At 35.9% G+C, this 19,098-nt stretch overlaps 1 protein-coding gene across 3 annotated transcripts in view; it reads right to left on the bottom strand.

Annotated features, from left to right (window-relative positions):
- Positions 1-257: 257 nt before the first annotated feature.
- LOC105836074 (leucine-rich repeat and calponin homology domain-containing protein) overlaps positions 258-19,098 on the bottom strand; it is a 45,144-nt gene continuing 26,303 nt past the window's right edge. The window contains exons 2-13 of one of the 3 annotated variants that reach the window (XM_012679856.3): positions 17,095-17,239; positions 16,283-16,515; positions 15,784-15,920; positions 14,666-14,881; positions 13,737-13,898; positions 12,659-12,780; positions 12,317-12,460; positions 11,353-11,750; positions 11,022-11,173; positions 10,802-10,939; positions 10,653-10,730; positions 258-2,531 (exon numbers count right to left, since the gene is read on the bottom strand). In XM_012679856.3, the coding sequence (XP_012535310.1) occupies positions 2,385-2,531; positions 10,653-10,730; positions 10,802-10,939; positions 11,022-11,173; positions 11,353-11,750; positions 12,317-12,460; positions 12,659-12,780; positions 13,737-13,898; positions 14,666-14,881; positions 15,784-15,920; positions 16,283-16,515; positions 17,095-17,239 (2,072 nt within the window). In that variant the 3' untranslated portion in view covers positions 258-2,384. Of the gene's footprint in view, positions 2,532-3,279; positions 9,429-10,652; positions 10,731-10,801; positions 10,940-11,021; positions 11,174-11,352; positions 11,751-12,316; positions 12,461-12,658; positions 12,781-13,736; positions 13,899-14,665; positions 14,882-15,783; positions 15,921-16,282; positions 16,516-17,094; positions 17,240-19,098 lie in introns of those variants that run through there. The other 2 variants (XM_012679855.3, XM_036283795.1) reach the window with 2 other exon arrangements.

Here is a 19,098-nt window from a genome sequence, read left to right on the forward strand (position 1 = left end):
TTATAACATAAATGATAATAATATAATATGAATATTATAATGACGATGAATTATGTAAATGACAAGAATATCAATATATTAACTTTTTAATTATATGTAATTATTTAAATATAATTAATTTTTCGGACAATACCTAATTGTAATTTAATTTATTAAATATCTGGGTCAATGTGCAAAATAAATTTTTTTTACACTTTGAAAAAAACAAAAAAATATTTACCGAAAGTTAATTAAAAGAATTTATTATATAAAATTGATATGTAAAAACTTGTTAAAAATATTTCACGCATAACTGAATTGTGCGAGTTGAATTCGACATTTTTCATTAAAAATAACCATTTTTGTGAGGAGGTTAAATTCTTTACTTATCCTAAATTCAATTAAGTACAGGATCTATTACCAGTAGGCAATAGGATGTACTTAAGGGTACCAACGATTCGATACGAGAGATAACATCTCAAAATGAATGAATTTATTTACATGCACTATTACCGCTTAGGACGTTGTATAACGCTAATGAAGCGATCGAAATTAAAGATTCGTGTAACAGGATGCGTTATGTCTTTGGGGTGCTCGTTATTTATGGATGCTCGTTATTTATGGATTGCCAACCTACGTCTACAAACTCAGCTTGTAACATGCGAGATATTCGATCACGGATACACAGGACTACACTATTCGAAAGCTCGGATATCTTTGGCAGCCTTAAGGCGAAATCGAGTCTTAAGACTGAATGTCTACTAGAGTCTCTCTGTCTCTTTATGTGACTGAGATTTCATTTTTATAATTATTTTTATATATTTGATCTGTATTAAAAAATTTAATCGTTCAATTTTATGGATTTCTTATCTTTTACAATAACTTTAGGATATTTTAAGTGGACACTCAGCCTAAGAATGTCGACAGGTCCTCCCAGTATCTCTAAATTTTGTCTAGCCGTTCTACAAAATACCCGCTCCGTTCCCGTCCCGAGATTTCGAAGGACCCGGCTGCAACTACGAGCAGAACTAAGCATCACCGTGTGCTCGGTCGTTTTATCGATACAAAATTCGTCATATCTAATTAAGTGTCATGGATGACCGCAGTCTATCGTTATGTCGAATTCGCTACGCGATTTTAATAAGAAGGAAATCCGTCGCTTGGCATTAACACCGCAAAGTCGCTTATCGTGCGAAGGGACACACATACACAAAAAGAGTTTCCTCCACGTAGATTAGTTTAGTGCGATCGACCGATCGCTCTTCGACGAATCGCTCGTCGTGGCGATTTCGAAAGCGATTCGTCGATTCAACGGGGCGCTCGTGCAGACGTTACGTTGGCGACAAAGCGACTTATTGTCGATTATGATAAAGAATCACTTCGCAGAAACTTGTCGTATTTCTAAGAATGCGTCTCGAACTAGCTTCGAGATAATATGGACAGCGCAAAAATCCGTATATGTCTTGTAGACATCCAACAAAACGCGCATCTTTCAGCCTATACCTAAGGAACATTCTACGGAACATTTTACAGAGGACGTCTTTTAGAGACCTAATAGATTCGTAAAAGATTACGCTTCTGTCCATTTTCTACCAATCTATAGATTAACCTTAATCCCAGTTTAACTTGCCTTTTATCTTTTTCTACCTGTCAGAGTTAGAAAAAAGATAGCGAGTAAGTGAAACCGAAAAGAGGACTCTAATCATCTTTAAAGTGGACATTAGATATCTAATGGAAGTCCACAAGATTTGGTATTTCCTTCAGGCGTCTTTGCGACGTCCTTCGGACTTATACATCATATGACAAGCACGTTGAAGATCTGTTGAATTCTTTGTTCGTTTGATATTTATTATACTAATCAAGTATCGCTGTTTAACCTAAATCCTAGTTTCGTTCAGAGTTTTGATTTTATTCCTTAACTGAGATCCTTAATTGACAAATTTATATATGGAATTATTTGGAACTTTCATAATTCGATTTAAAAAATCAATAGTCGAAGTGATTAAACTTTCAGAAGTTTAATCACTTTACCGAGAGTTAATTGATATTTTTTAAATCAGTTTTTTCTTAACTCAAATATAATCAGTAAAAACATAGGGTCAGATCAGTTAAGGATTGATTAATTAGCTTGCGTATCGAGTTACCGAACTCGCGAACACGCTGAAGCCGAAGCGGCGGAGTCAAATTCCAGTCAAGTCTTCATTTGATTCGAAGGAGAGAAGAGTCGCGTCGTGTTCCTCATCTGTCTCTGCCTCGGAACGCATCCCAAGTGCGTTTTCGAGCAGACATTCGTCGCAGTTACCTCGCTCCCGGCTCATCCTCACCTCTTTTCCTCTCCCCGCGCGGGGGGGAGACGGAGTCTGGACTTTCTCGCCAGGCAATCTTGCGAATTAAATAGTCTGGCGCTAAACAGGCACGTGGTTCGGCATGCTCGAGGACGTCTGCAGAGGTGAGCGCGTCTGGTGGAACCTCAGCAGCTCGGACACGGTGACCGCGACACGTACGACCCCGCGACCTCCCTCCAGAACGTCGCTGGCGCAGCATACAAGATTCTGAAAAAATCAGCAAGAGACACATACGTCTTTTAGCACTTTAGCTTTTTCCCCTCGCCATTTTCGTCTGCCTCGCGAATAAAAATCTCGCCTTCAATTTAAATCTAAAACAATCTAAAAACAATAAAAATATCTAAAAGATATGTAAAAAAAAGAAGCTTTAAGTTAATCCTTTTAAAGTAGTTTCGCGACATATTTTTAGGTAGCCGCATTGTGTAGCGAAATATTCTCTAAGGTGAGAAGAAATTCTCGGTAACAAGAAATGCATTTATCTCGATTAAATATCACGAATAAAAATGTAGAGTACCGCGAATTTCTTGCCCGCGATCAGGATAAATCTTGAAAGTATCTTATCAGACGTCTGGGGACGATACCAGAAGCCAGATGGTGAAACCCGATCTTTTACTCAAGCGGAAAACGTTCAAATAATATATGCGAATACATGAATGCATGAATCGAAAGAATATAATGAATCTTTCATGAAATAGAGATAAAAAAAGACTGAATAAAGTCTTAAAAAAACGAAATGCAAGTTTGCGAACTCGGCTAGGAAAACTTTCTTCAAGGATACACAAAGATTTTTGAGAATATTGAAAGAACGATAACATTAAGGTATATTAAATTTTTTACGACAAAAACATTTTGCGAAGTTTCCAACGCAAAGGCGTTTAGCAAAAAAAAAAAAAATGTAGCGGAGATCGCAATTTCCTCCGATTTTTCGCACTCCGACACTAAGTAAGCGTAGACGTTTAAGAAAAGGATATTTTATTATAAATGGCTATAGTATTACAATCATTATGTTTTTTTTACCCATACAATCAACGTTACAGAGTATACCTCAAAGGAGGAAAACAAGGTCAATGATATATCGCTGTGGTCCGAGCGGCGAGACAATTAAAGAGATTCGTTTTTCTTGGTCGATCGACTCGACGGAAAGCAAAGAAAAGATGCGATGATTGTCTCTTCGCATTACGCATCCCGCCGCTAGGACCGTTCTAATAACGAAGCGTCAGGGATGGCGGACGAGTGTCGTATATATGTAACGTGGTTTATAAATAAATCAAATATGAAAGACAGAAAAACGAAACACACACTGCGAGACTTGCGAGATACGATATCTGTAGATACGTGCGATCTCGTGTAAACTCGCGCGTTACATCGATCGTAATTATGCGAATTAGGCGATGCTTCGAATCGAATCGGGTTAAATTATTGCATTTCGTTTAAATTAAACAGTATTCGGCTAATAAATGCACGTATTTCCTGAGCTCGATAAGTATAATTTTACTTAAAAATTCGATTCATTCTCGATTTGGATTGTCGTTGTTATAATTATTCATCATATTGTATATAATGCAATTGGAGTAAAAGTGTGATTACAAAAATGAATTAATTAAAAAATAACACATTAAATAATAATTATTAATAGTAATTGAAGTTACGAATTTATGAAGTTAGCAACATATCTATTTATATTTTATGTATAATATTATGTATATACATTTCAATTAAAAATTGTTCTAAATTTCTCCCTTAAGACGAAGGAGAAATCAGCTTAAGCTTAATCTAGAATTAAGAAATCTAGAATTAAGGGGCGTATTTAAATAGGATTTGATAAGTCACTTTAAAATAATCTCTTCAAATTGAAATACTTGAATTAAAAATGTTCTTTTTTTGTAATCAATATATATTAATGAATGAATTTACAATAAATGTGACAGAAATTGAACCCGACTCGACCGAGACGACATAAATGCATTGTGCGTATGTACGTTTTTCGATTGATGTTGAGCGCTTCGTTACACGCAATGATCGAATTGATACGAATCGATCCTGACCGCTTAGGTCACATATCTATTCAGAAAGGAATTATTGTCTTGAGCTTCGGTGAGCTCGGCATCGATCGTGCAAGTATAAAGTTAGTTTAAAGAGCGGAATAAATATAGATATGTATATAAATAGACAAGAGAAGCTTTAGAAGCTTACAAAAACAACAACGGACGAAAGTATACACCAAGCACCAAGTGGATTTATCGAGCTAACGAATAATTTAATTGACTTACGTACGTTAACATTAACATAAAAAAAAGGAAAAAAAAACGAAAGAAAGATCACGAAAAACGATATAAAAAACTAGCTTCAACGAACTATATATCTGTTTTTTTTGTCATATATAATATATCTATCTCTCTATATATATTTCTGCATATATAAGCTTTTTCTCTTTTCGCGTACTTTACAAAAATTATTACATAAGCTAAACGCAAACGGAATGATTTCGTATTTTTCTCCCTCAAGTACTTCTCTTTTTCATTTTTTTCGTGAATATTAGCTTAATAGCAATGTAGCCTCTTGCAAAAGCGAAAGCTATCGGTAAAATTCAATGCTAATTCGATCTACGAGATTGACCCTCGACTAGCACGACTGGATCCAAAACTAAAGTCCCGCACCACACTTTTACTCTGCATATATAAAGCGTATTAGCTCGAATTTAAATCTAACGATTGGTTTTCAACTGACCGCTTTTAATATCTTCTATAATAGCTATCGATATCGCTACAAAATCATTTGCGCTCGCCCGTTTGCGAAGATATGAAGGTTTCATTAGCACGCCGGTCAATCACGTAGATCAATCGTGAACCGTTATGCCAAGCAACTGACAATACAAATACGAAGTACACACTGGTGTGCGCTAAATTCGAAACCAGTCTTAAATTGTTGAAAATACTATCCCAATATACTTCGACATCTCGTCCAATTCTAATGAGAATAATACTGACGTGACGTGGCCACCATTCGTATTCGCGTCCCCGCGCAGGATCATTAGGCACCCGTCGTAATGATCGATGATTAAACGTAATGGAATATATCCGTATGATGACTTGTCATCGTTCGGCCGTTCGTTCGTTATTCCATAATGGACGATTCGCCCGTTGGATGTAAGCGCGGAAGTTATTAGCGGACCGCCTAATTAACCGCGTTTAAGATTCGGAACGCCCGGAGATGATAATTTGTCCTCTGACGGTGCAATTTAACTTACGGTCGACAATTACAGTTCAAAGCTCTTGACGTTCTCATTATTTTTTTTTTTTTAAAGAAGAATATTTATTAAAGATACTATGATCGTCGAACGCGCGTATTGTTAATTTTTCACACATTAAATGTAAAAGAGGAAACAAAGTTCTCTCCCGATAATTAATTATTAGTGCCCAATAAATAAATGCAACAAAATAGTATTTAAACGAGAACTGTTAAGAAAGGAACTGTTAATAAATTAATTATATGACGATAAAATTATATTCTGTATAAATAAATTATATGCAAGGAAAAAATAATCTGCAAGATATAAATTGAGGAAGATCGTAGAATATGAACGTCGGGCGTTCCAGAAGAAGGACAATATAGCATCTAAACTGACTAAATAGACATTGCGTTAAGTACTGAAGAATAGCTGCGAAATCAACATTCGCATAGGTTGCAGATGAAGCCACAAGTTTCTGTGATCGCAGAAAAAGAAAAAATGTAAGAGGAGAAAATAATCTGACTAGAACGGGGATAGTTCGACAACTTATAACTAACGATATTATTAGTAGTAGTTATAGACTAGAAAGTGCAAAACTCACTTCGACTGTAAACGCGAAAATGCCATGTCGTTTATGCGTACGCGTCCCGAAATCGTATATCTCTCGGCAAGATGCAAAGTGAATCCAAGTAGTCGCAAGAAATCGTGAGAGATGCGGCTCGCCCTTGCAACTCCTCAAAAACAAGATATACAAGCATGCTGCATCGAGTAAAGCGCGTGTTGACTCACGAGGATACATGTATAAATATTGTATTATGCTTGTATGATAGTCTCTCTCTCGAAGTATAGCATGGTCGCCCGTTGTAAGGTCCACTTACAAAAAGAGTTTTACGTTTTTTTTTACGAGGAATCCTTTTAGCCCTCTGAAAGTTCCAATTGCTCGACTTAAGCGTTTCGGTAATTCGTATAACGATTAGCGTCGCTTCACGTTAGAATTTTTCCGAACTTGTCAGAAATCTTGTCGGAAAAACGAAACAAAGTCGCGTTTGATGGAACATGCTGAGAAATTTGGCACTATCTTAAGTACTTTGCGGCGATTAGTATCAAAATCATTGTCTAAAAAGCTCACTGTCTATCAGTCATCTGGATGTGATGTAATATTGTATCTGTGTTTTTCCGACAAAGATCCTGTCTTACAAATCTGAAGGGCGTTTTCTTAATATTACAATATAAGTTATACGCTTACATATTATAGATATATTATGCCCTTTATGTTCTCCTATCGAATTTTTATGAAAATAAATTGGCAGGTAGTAGGCACCATGTCTCTACCAGCATAGCATCGCGGTCACTTTGATCTCGATTAGTTGCTTTTTCGTACTATTTTTATTTTTACTGTTTCTACTGATGAAGAATAATTCTCAGAGTTTAAATCAATATAAATTTTTGTTGTTAGACAATTAAGTTGTCAAGTACAGTTTTTATCAATTTGATTCTACATTTAGAATCGAGTTGAATAATTGTGTTTTACTACTAATTAATACAGTTTTGTATATTCGATTTTTATGTTTAACCATGATGATGAAATTTCGATATAAAATACTTTCCATATTTTTATCTTCTAAATTTTAAAATTTACATTTCTTATTTTCCAGAAGCATCGGAACTTAATGTCGAGATCAAAGTAACACCAATCTAAGTACCTAAAGTACAGCATTTTTTTTTAGACTACGACCAAACTACTTGGTCGATAAAATATCGAAAAATGATTTATTCTGTTTCTTCTCTCCTGAAACGAAATGTTTCTTGTTATTGTTTCTTGTAATAACAGATAAAGAAGACGATCGATCTATCTACGAAATTACGAATACGAATTAAAAAAGTGATATCGCATCTAATTTATAACGAATGATATAAACGTCATCATCATTTGTTAGACCTCTACATTATCAAAATAGAAAATCCTCGAACTGAAAAAAATTCCTTTAGCACCTTTTCGTGAATCATGTAACTCGCAGGCTACCTCTCTCTATCACAGACCCACCAATCCTGAAAGAGCCACAGGCAGTTCATTGGTCGAATCTTAAAAAAATATTGCCGTCCAAGGCATCCATAACTGTCCTTCCAATCGCTCTTTCTCTTCTCTTCCTGGTAGTCGCAGACCCAGGCGCAGAGAATGATGATGCAATACCAGCTAATTGGGATTCTGAGGCTTTCATCGTATAAAAGGCAATGGATACTTCCCGAAAATTCGGAAAGCCAAATACGGAATATATACTTGTACAATTCTTGAATGAGTATTGCACATCAACTCTCGATTTTCAACCTCTATCCTTTTCTTTTTTATCAAAATACCATTTCATCGGTCTAGCCGATGATTTCCAGCTTGCGCGATTGCAAGCGGCGATCATATAATTGGTTCATTCTGTAAGGTACATTTACAACTAAACGTGATATGCGAGCGCCTTCCACTTTGATTGCGCTCTTTGATTTTACGTTAATTCGCGGTAAACTCGGACAAAACTAACGCGAGTACACAGAATAAAATAACATTTCATATTTTGCAAGGGATATTATCACTTGAACTTTCATTGACATCCCCCGCTTGTAATTGTCGATGACGAATGAAGGTTTTTTTTAGAAAATAAAAAGATTTACATATTACTTAGCTGACTAAACGTTTCAAGCTGCCTATCAACACTTAAAAACTACTTCCGAAAATTCTTCGTTTATCGCAAGGATCTCTCACTCACGCATTCAAACGAAGAAAATTACGTGAGCGTAGGTAAAAAAAAAAAAAAAACAAATTTGTTAAAGCTACAATTGTGATAAGTCGATTTTCAGAAACTAAGTACTTTGCCTTCAGCGAGGTTGGCGATAATTTCATGCGACAAAAGATATGTTCTGATATTCTTTAAAGAGTCTAGACGCAACAATCGTCTTTAATTCGTTCGAAAGACACTTTAAAAAATTACAGAATACTTCGACGTCAATGATGGCCCTGTAGTGTTGTTCACATTACGTATTTAGACACTTATGCCCGTATTCATAGTCAAACCTTATATTTAAAGCCTCCTTAAGTTTATCTTTAAATATTCTACGAATCATTTCATTGTTTATGGCTACAAAGTATCTAAAGATAAATTTAAGGAAGCCTTAAGTATAAGACCTGACTATAAACACGGGCATTAGTCTTTTTCTTAGATGAAAAAAGTGTCGTATCTATTGAATGCTGACGCACATTTTTTTCTTCATTCAAAGTGAACAATGTTTGGGAATCTTCGACATCGAAGTCGAATCCGATACGACACTTTCTGAACCCTAACAAACGTAAGTACTAAGAATCGACAAAATGACCAAATATTTAATCCTAAAAATATCGAATTGCGAAATGAACATTGAAAGTGTCGCATCATTGTTCGAACGAGATGGTGATTCTCAGAACTCTGGTACGATTATCAAAAGTGAAATTGATACGATGTTCAGTCAAAAAGAAGACCAGAGATTGCTCTGAAAATCGCCGTCTCCAGGTACCGTGGCTCCTGATTTTGGTACTCTTTTTTCCCTCTCTTTCTCAATTCGTCGATCCTTCATCTTTCGCATACTGGTGACTTTCCATTTTCAACAGCGTCTCATTAATTGGGAATCGGGAAGAGATAGAGTAGAACCACGGCGGATAGGAATGTAACAAAAAGTATAGCGGACAGAACGCGGTCTTGAATCATACGGAGTGAATCTGCGGCCGGCTTTTTGGTGCCACTCTCCCCCTCATCGCGAACAAGGAGAAGAGCGGTGACGAGGCGCGCCAGAGCCTCCAGTCCGTACGCGTCCATGTAACCCACATCCATGATTGCATCCGCATCCAATAACACCTCCTGCAACACCAACAACGATACTACTCAGTCCCAGTTTCTATTTGACCGCACTGCGAGAACATTTGTCACTTAAAACGCATATTTTTGTCCTCTCCGAGGAAGGCCCTACTTTTATACCAATGAGAAAAGAAGCGTTCCTCGGGGGATAGTCGTTCTGTTATACCCCACCCTATCACCATGTGATAAAAGGAAATTGTTTGTCTGTGAAAAAACTTTTGATAGAATTGATTTCTTTGACACTCTTTATCAAAGTTTATTTTGTAACAATACTCATTAAAGTCGATTACAATCAATTTCATTTATTCTTTAATGACTTTAATGACTATCAAAAGTTCCATCTAGAAAACAATTGTGAGATATCGAAAGGAAAAATGGATAGGAAAAAGCAATAATAATATGTATATATTTTACATGATTTTTTTATGATTAGTGAAAAAAAAAGAATGATTCGGATTTTTTTTGTACAGTTGGGAATAGTATTATTTCGTGGATGTTAAACGGTGAGATATTCGGATGACGGCAGGAAAGGTGAGAGCTTAAAGTACAGAAGTACTGTTCCCCGAAGAAGCAACACAAAAGCGAACTGGAATCTAGGCACATGCAACTAAAGCTTCTTCGCTAATTTATTTTCCTTTCCTCTCCTTTGTCTTGTACTTCATAACTATAATACTCGTACGCTTTCTTAAAATCGATTTGCAATTCGATCAAAATCAGATCAAAATCGGGGACTGACTAGTAGTCGTTGAAAGTGTCATCAAGAAGTGGCTAGATTGTCGAAGCGTTAGTCACGATATACACAGACATTCGATTGCGAATAATGCAATAAATTTTTTTACCATCCGATTGTTCACCAAGCAGATTCGACAGATCTAAGGACAACACTCGATGAAGGTGTCATAAATTAGTTACTGTGCTTCGTAAAGAGTAAGCTTTCGCACTGAGTCTCGTAACCAGTTTTACAATTCTACTCTTCTACGAAGCACATACGATCATTCGTACAGTATAATTGCGATCATGATTCGCTTGCCACATCACCATTTGTTAAAGAAAAAAAACACAGAAATGTCGGATTAATTCGTTCGATATGGAAATATTCACCGTATCAACATGATGTCGTACACTAATGATGACAGCGTGTCTCATGCATGTGTAGTACACACCCTGAGCGAAAGAGAAGCACAAACTTCTTTGGAACTAGTTAATAAAACTGATAACATTTCTTACCTCATCAACGCCAATCTTCCGACATGCCTCGAGGAAGTTGTCGACATTACGCCTGCATCGTGCCATTGTCAGTTTAGGCTACAAAAAATGTTTAGATCAGTTTTCTGGCACACGAAATGTGTTCAGAAAATGACAGAAAAAAAACTTACTACAGCGGGAGAAGGAACATGTATACTGGCAACCGATCGCGGTCTAACGTGGTTCGCCAGGTGACAGAGAACAACGCCATCCGTTAACGCTGGTGCGAGGTCCTCCGGCAGTGCCATCTTTAATCTCGTCTCTATGTGCTATTAGAGAAATGTATTCTTGATTATATTGCACGTGTGTAGATTGATAATTAAAATTGCTTTTTGTTATAATGGTGCTTACGTTTCGCAGTTGTTCGATGAGATCAGCCTCTTCTTTGGCACGTTCAAATTCTCTCCTCATAGTAAAGGAATACTTTTCAGGCACGTTACTATTCCACGTGACAGATCGCGGGGATTTCGGACTGCCGCCGTTTCTGCTTGGACTATTGTTGCCTAATAAACATGCGCATACTATGAGCATATTGTGTAATCAAAGTTCTCTCTTATGCTGCATGAAATGTATAAGAGAAATTTTTTGTAAAATATAAAATTGCTCTTATACATTAATTGTGAGTGTATCTTATCTACGAGTAAATCTATATTTCCATTTGGATTTTAGTCTAAACGATTACCTTCAACGTAACCAACAGCGGTTTTCACTAGCCTGGGCGCGTGGGCTGGACTTGTGTTCGTGGACAGGATACTACTCGAAGTTTTGATGGGCGAGCTAGGCTTTTTATAAGGTTGCTCGAGATACTTTCCATTCTTATTGTTGTACTCGTTATTGCTACCGTTGATAATCGGTGTGTTTTGGTAATTAATTCGTGACGGAGTAACTTTCTGAACTGGCCTCTTCAACGCATTATCCTCGTTGAAGATTTGCTTGCCAGTTAGAGTAATGATTTCTTTATTGTTACCAATGTCGGTATCGTTTTGTATCTCATTGCCTGGAGGTGTAACTTGTTCACGAGGTCTGTATACGCTTAGACCTTCATTAGCTCTTTGCTGCTTCAGAGCTTCTTTATATTCCCTGAGAATAAAATACTTATTATACAACTTATAATATCAAAGCACTCTCATAATTTGCATGAGAACATATGATAACTTTCATGAATGTTATCTAATAATCCTTACGAATATGAATATGAATATTCAAAGCAAGACAACAATGTATGAAATATTGAAAGCATCGTTACAATCTCAAAAAGTATTAATCCTCTAACTTGCAATACTTTAGAATAAAAATAGATAATTTTTATTGACTCATTTCTAGTTTTTTAAGAGGGCGATTGATCATATACGTAATTTATATATCTGTATGTACGTGACATGTACATTACATATATATATATATGTATGTATATATAGCAAACGTTTTCTTTAAACATTTAAAACCGAGCGTACAATTGTCTGGACATTGAAGAGGATTAATACGGCAAGGTCACTTGTACTTGCTCAACGCATATAATACGTCACAGCAATACCAGGCGCGCCTACCAAACATACGGATGAGTAAATGAATAACGCAAACGTGATAATACGAAATAAACTCGGACGGACAGAGGCTTTTGTCGGTATGGTCCAAAGCAAGATTACCTATACGTCTGTATGTGATTGAACGGCCTCTTATCGTCGCCGTTCACCATCGTAGCGGGACCCGTTGCAGTTTGGAGCGGGTGTACCGATTGCTGTGCGGACGATATCTGCGTCTGACTCGTCAAATGCGTAGACTCCAGATGGCTGTAAAAAGGGATTGCCAGCCACGATAATGCACATGCATGCATGCAAATATCCGTATGTATATGTTTAAACTACCGTAACAATTCGTATCACAATATCAATGGCAAACATCGAAGGACCGCGCTCATTTATTTCGAGGGAAAGCACGCGAATCAGGTAATTAACCCATTGATTATCGTAGTGAAAGGCTTCACTCACCCCGGTGGCGTAATCGATGTGTGATGAAGGCCGGAGATCATCGGTCTTCTAATGTCCGCTCCATTCTCCGAGGTGCTTCTCTCCAATCTCCTCTTTTCCAGTTGATCGTGCAGTATCATCGCCTACAAGAGATTTTTGATATCGTGAACTATAATTTTTAATTTTTATCTTCATAAGAAACAACTTTTTTAATAATAAGACAGAAGTTTTCAAATTTAATATTAATTTAATTTTATCTTTTTAATCTTTCTTATAGGATATTTAAAATCTTCGATTCTAGATAAAAAGTAAAGTTTTCAATTCTTTTAATTAATGTTATCTTTTGTGCCACAAGAATTGCGTTTTGTCAATTACATTTTAAATAAAATTATACAATAGATTTCAGTCTTGTTGAAGAATTATCTCTCAGCTTTCGATACGTGAGAGAAACAGTAAATGTGAGAAAGCACGTAATTTCGTCGTATACACAAAATATACACGAATATTTACTGTTGATACATCAGTAATTTTAAAACGTCGTTAACATTTTATTGGGTCAAGGCTTTATAACGAGATTTGAGCGACAGCCAAACGACTTGTCGAGACGACAATTATTATCGTAGCTCAACTTGAGTCTATTCGACAGCTAAATATAGTGGTTACGTCATCTTTTAAAGTTCCTATTAGTATAGTCTATTGCTTGCTTAAGCACTTATTTCAAGTAGAAATAGTGCGATAAGCCTCTTGATAACAATAGTGTATCTTTTCATTATCCTATTCAATTATCAGAATTATATTGGTGTTATACTAATTATACTCCTTTTGTAACAACCTAACTTCTCTATATTTTGGTCGTCACGAAAACGTAATTACTTTGAAATATTACACAGTTTCTAGTTGTAGTCCTTCGTAAATAGAATCGGCAATTATGATGATCGACATTTTTGTTTGCTGAATATAAAAAATAGAGAAAATATTGACATTATTCCTACATACAAAAAAAAACATTATTAATAAAAAGCACTTTATTTAATTTCCTTTTTTTATAATTAGAATGGTGGTTAATTAATTTTTGTCAGAGTCCTACGTATTAACCTACCTTGCCTAATTCATCTTCCAGGGACGTGTGCTCCCCGGGTGAAATCGTGCTGGGCGTCGACGTGCCGCTGCAAGATCCGTTCATGCCTACCTCGTGCGGCAGCGTTATCGAGAGCGGTGAACATTCCTGCCGCCATAAGCTGCGAACTTCGCCGTCATGTACCTGTAAACGGTGGCCAATAGGAGGCATGTAAAATCGTGAGTTGTGTATATTTTACGCATGGATAGAATTTTATTCGTGCATTTTGTACAATAATTTCAACTAGAGATGAAAACGTAAAATCGCTCGTCTTTTTCAGACAAAACTCTTTTTGTACAATAACTTATATACAAAGATTGCAACAAAAATTTACAAAAAGATATATACATAATTTTTCTAAAACAATGCTAAGAGGTCATGTGAATAAAAGAGTTATAGACCTTTGAAAAAAGAAAATTAAGAAATAATAAAGCACTTGTTCTAAAGTAAAAATATAAAACAATAATATGTATCACAATATGTTACTGTTATTGTTAAATATTTTAACAAACACACACACACACACATCTACTAGTATCTATCTCTATTCACACAAATAAGTACTTTAATTAGATGTATGTATAAACATACGCTGTAATATCCTCATTAATTTTTTTCCGCATTTTTTCCAATTTTCTCATTAAAAAATTAGAGGTATTATTACTCTACTTTAATTATACACCAATATTTATTTATATCTATCGAAGTTTCTCCTTCGATAAAATAAAAGCGAAAGCCTTTGTGCTCCGGTTTATTCATATGACCGATTATCCGCATGGAACTTCGGGTCAGAAGTCCTCGGATAATTCGGCGGTAGGCTCGCCGAATAGCGTTGTGAGGAAGTAGTTGTATAGCGTGTACAGAAGATGTAGCGATAGCGGAAAGGCCATGAGAGCGACGGTGAAACTAACCGCGCTGTGGATTTCCTGGGACCAACGTTTGTCGACACCGTCGCTAGTGCTGTACCCGCTGTCGACGTTGTGCCGCCGGTGCGACCTCGTGTCCAATGTCGCGTGACCTCTCGCATCCAGTGGTACCCGCCGCGTTCGACCACCTCTGGCCCTCTCGTGCTTCGCTGCCTGCCTCTCCAAGTACTTGAAAATGTGCGTTCGCCCGCGAATGCATAGCTGAAATCGGCAGTGAGAACGATCTTTTAGCGCATGAGATCAATATTCTCGGGAGAAGACAAGATGCCCTGCATTTTCTCCGTTTCGTTGTCTCTTGGGTAATTCCGGTATTTATGCCGCAGAGGTCAGAAAAAATAAAAGGAGTGAAGGTTTGCTTGCAATCGCTCTGTTATAAGCTTTTATGCTACCTTAATATTGTATTAGAATTTTAGTTTTTTTTTACTGTTAATATTAATGAAATTATCGTAATTGAATCAATTTATCAATGCAGCTATGTATTACAGTCTACGTAAAATAACTATTTTCTCTGTAGATAGTGTAAAGGCTTAGAAATTATTTATAGACGTATAGATACGTAATTGTAATAGAATAATAAAGAATGGAGTATTCCAATATACAAGTACTTAATTCTTATATTTTACATTCAACTTATTTTTTCAAAAAAATTTTTTTTCAAATAGAAGAAAATTAATATTTCACTTTTATATTTAATCTTTTTTATAGTAGTAGACAGTACAACATTTTTATTGTTATATATAGTTTATTTACTTTAAACATAGTAAATAATGCCTGATAAATTGAGTTTTCCATAAGTATATACGGCATATATACTGGGGTTACCTTATATAAAATGATATTAAATGTTCTAGAGTAGCGAGATATTGATTCGTGAATTCAAATAAAATTTCGAATAAAGTGGCGAAGCGAAAGGCACCGGTTTCGCAATCACAGGCAATTCCGTAGGCAGACTGTGACTGAAGGAAACGACACTTCGATTGGTGAAGTAATCTTCGCATACGGTTTTATTAGAAAAAGACCGTCGAGGAAAGAGCGTAGGAGTATGTACCGCAGGAAGGAGATTTAAGCGATAAGGAACGAATCATAGATGGTATAATGCTCACCGAGGCAGGCGGCGAGGTCAGCGGATTGTCGGACAATTTGAAATCCACCAAGCTCTTCATCTTCCTCATCTCGTTTGGAAGTACAGATATTCGATTGCCGCTAATATCCAGCTTCACGAGCCTCAGGTACGTCAGTTCTATGTGAAAATACGATTTAAACTAATTTCTCGCACTTGATCATTAAGTGAGACGCTTATTTTTTTCATTTCAGAATAGTTATAACTAATATTAATATTTTTTATTTTTAAACATCTCTTTTTATTTAGAATCAATTTTGTTAGTTTAACAAATAAGAAAAAGTCTATTTAAAACTAATTTATATAAAGACTGACTCTCTTTAATGTTTTTAGCAAGTTATCTATTTTTCAGAACAGATATAATTATTTCTTAATCGCATTAAAGCTGTTAAAGCAATCGATTAAAGCAGTGAGTTTATCCGAGCGTGATAAACATCTGCTGTATGTGTCGCAATCATATTATATTAAAGAGGCGGGCCTACCTATAGGCAGGTGCACCAGCAAGTTGCTCCTCAGGTCTAGAGACCGGAGCCGCGCAAGGTCGCCTATTCGAGGTGGAAGACTCGTGATTTCGTTGCAACCTGCGTCCAGTTCTGCTAATGCTGTCATCTTGCCCAGCTCGTCTGGCAGAGATGCTAATCTGTTGTGCGCGACTAGCAAAGTCTGAAGGGGTAGCCTGCATATCTCTCGAGGTAGGGACGTCAATTGGTTTCGACTATGAATCAGAATATTATCTTCTTTAAATAAATTCATCAGACCTCTCATTGAATTTATATTTGTCACAAATTGAAGCTTTTTTTCAAACGAATAATCAATAAGTAGAAAACAGTAATTATTTAATTTGATTAAATTCTTTTAATAAATTAATATAAATTTTAAAATGTATTATTTTAATAAATTTATTTAATAATTTAATAGAATATTTCGGAATAAGATATATTTTTTTAGATACGGATTTATTTAAAAAACTATTGTTGAAGTATGCTACTTTTGTCGAAGCTCCTTTCTTTGAATCGAAGAATTACTCAATAAATATAATTATATGAATATAATCAATAATTAATTATATGTAGTTAATATCAATTATATATAATTACATGTGGTTAATATCAATTATTATCTTAATGAATTTCAAAGTAATAAAAAAATTATAATTATACTGTGCTGCGTAGTCTAGCGAAAGCTTAGCGTTATCGACGCCGTGACACCATATCATACAGGATGCTTACGATACTGTATCGCGCAATCCAAGATGTACGTGTGTATGTGTAAATATGTACACTTGTATACCAACCTAAGATCGAGGTAGTTCAGGGACTGGAGCATTACGATGGTTTCCGGGATTATTCTTATGGCATTATGATAAAGATGCAGCTTTTCGAGGAATGGAAATTCCGTGACTTCCTCCGGTAACTCACTGAAACGATTCTTCGAAAGGTCTGTAACAGAAAGCAGATATTTATCTTTAGGATGTGCTAGATGATAAAAAACACGGCGACGGTCGCTACTTCCGCTGTTTAAAATAAAACTTCAAGAGAAACGTCGCACGATTTCAACAGGAAATTGAAACATGTTATAAATACATATAAATGGACACGCGAAAAAAATAAACATCTCGCGCTACTGAAAACTGATTTGCAATTAAGAGCTGTCGCTCGACATCAAAGCACCGCATTCTCATTAAAGCAGTCCATCGCGTCGCAAAAGCAATCGCGCAAGCAATAAACGGCGACGTCCCTATAACGATCGGCCGATAAAAGTCGTTGAGGAGCGACGCTGTCTTAATAAGCTACCGATATGTCTCCCATGGCAACAGCTGTGTACCTCGGTTAGGGTGATCTTAGGGTGTTGCTGGGGGTTGTTATGAATGGGGCGCGAGCGATGGCCACGTGCGCGCACAGGCTCGAAAAGGACAAGGGTAGCAGCTGAGCTGCTCCCGGCTTCGAAACCTGCCTTCTGATCAATAACAGCCGTCCTCGAGTCTTGCGAAAAACGTTCGCGAAGGACGTCGCTGATTCGCATGTTGAAACAGCTTCGTTCTTTTAATGCCAGACAGTACGTGTGAAAATGTCGCAAGCATGTTTAAGATTAGGCAATAATCGTGTAAGATGTTGCGGAATTGACATTTTATCTAGGATATTTAGTAAATACAGATTATTTGGTAAATAAAATTGTCGCTCTTTTCATATATTATGATGTTAATCACAAAGTATTAAATTTAATTTCTTTTTCCTTTATTTTAAATATATTTTCCTGGGCATATATATTTTTAACATCACTGATGGAAGGAAGGGCGCGGCTATTACAATATTTCTGCATGTACTTGACATTTAAAAATTGCTTAGAGTGTCGATCATAATAGTTAAGACCTTCTGATAATTTTAAAATACAAAAGCCTTGATCTTATTTTAATTTTAAACATAAACAAAATAAATGAGATAGTACAGCAATGTTTTATTTTAATAAAATTTTATATACTACATGTTTTAACGTGTAGTGTATTATTTTGTTTTGTTCGCATATTTCTTCTTTTTTTCTGCGAAATACGCCGGATAGATTAATTTACGAAAATTTCGCAAGTATACCCGAGAAAATTAGATTCTGGCGAATGATTCGTTGAACGATCAACGGAAATTGGCAATCGTTGCGTGCGAAGAATATACGATTTCCTCTAAGAATCAAGAGCAAAATTTGCATGGCGAGTTTCATCAGTCGTCATTATTTCTCCACGAAATAAATAAAGAACATCTCTTGATATATTTTATTGTAAATTATATTAATAGTTTCTTGATAAATTTTATTGTAATTTATAAATAGGTATCATAAATATCAAGTAATAATTATTTATAAAATATAAAGATGTTTAGTAATTATAACTAAACAATATGTCAATAAAATGATAGATTCATTTTTAAATTCTTTCTCTCTCTTTTCTCTCTCTAATTGATATATAATTATTACATGAAATCACTGATTGCAATAACTCATTCTTACAAATTGCGCTCGTAATTTACTACAGCATAAAATATACTTCGTCTTCTTTCGTAGAAAAATGTGGCAATTTACGCGCTTACAACCCGAGGGTGTGTCTTGACAAGCGTAACTTCGTTAATCGATCTCGATTCTTACATGCTGTGCGAACTAAACGTATTGAAACAGGAGCAATTCGAATGGGGAGAAACCCGAGGCGTGAATAGGGATGCTTACAACACTTTCATCATGGCAAAATGCTTGATTTTTTATTTTCTTTAATTTGATTCTTAGCCCAGGAAAATCGATATTTTAACGGCACAACCGA

Source organism: Monomorium pharaonis, chromosome 3 (assembly GCF_013373865.1).
Source record: "Monomorium pharaonis isolate MP-MQ-018 chromosome 3, ASM1337386v2, whole genome shotgun sequence".
Lineage (NCBI taxonomy): Eukaryota > Metazoa > Arthropoda > Insecta > Hymenoptera > Formicidae > Monomorium > Monomorium pharaonis.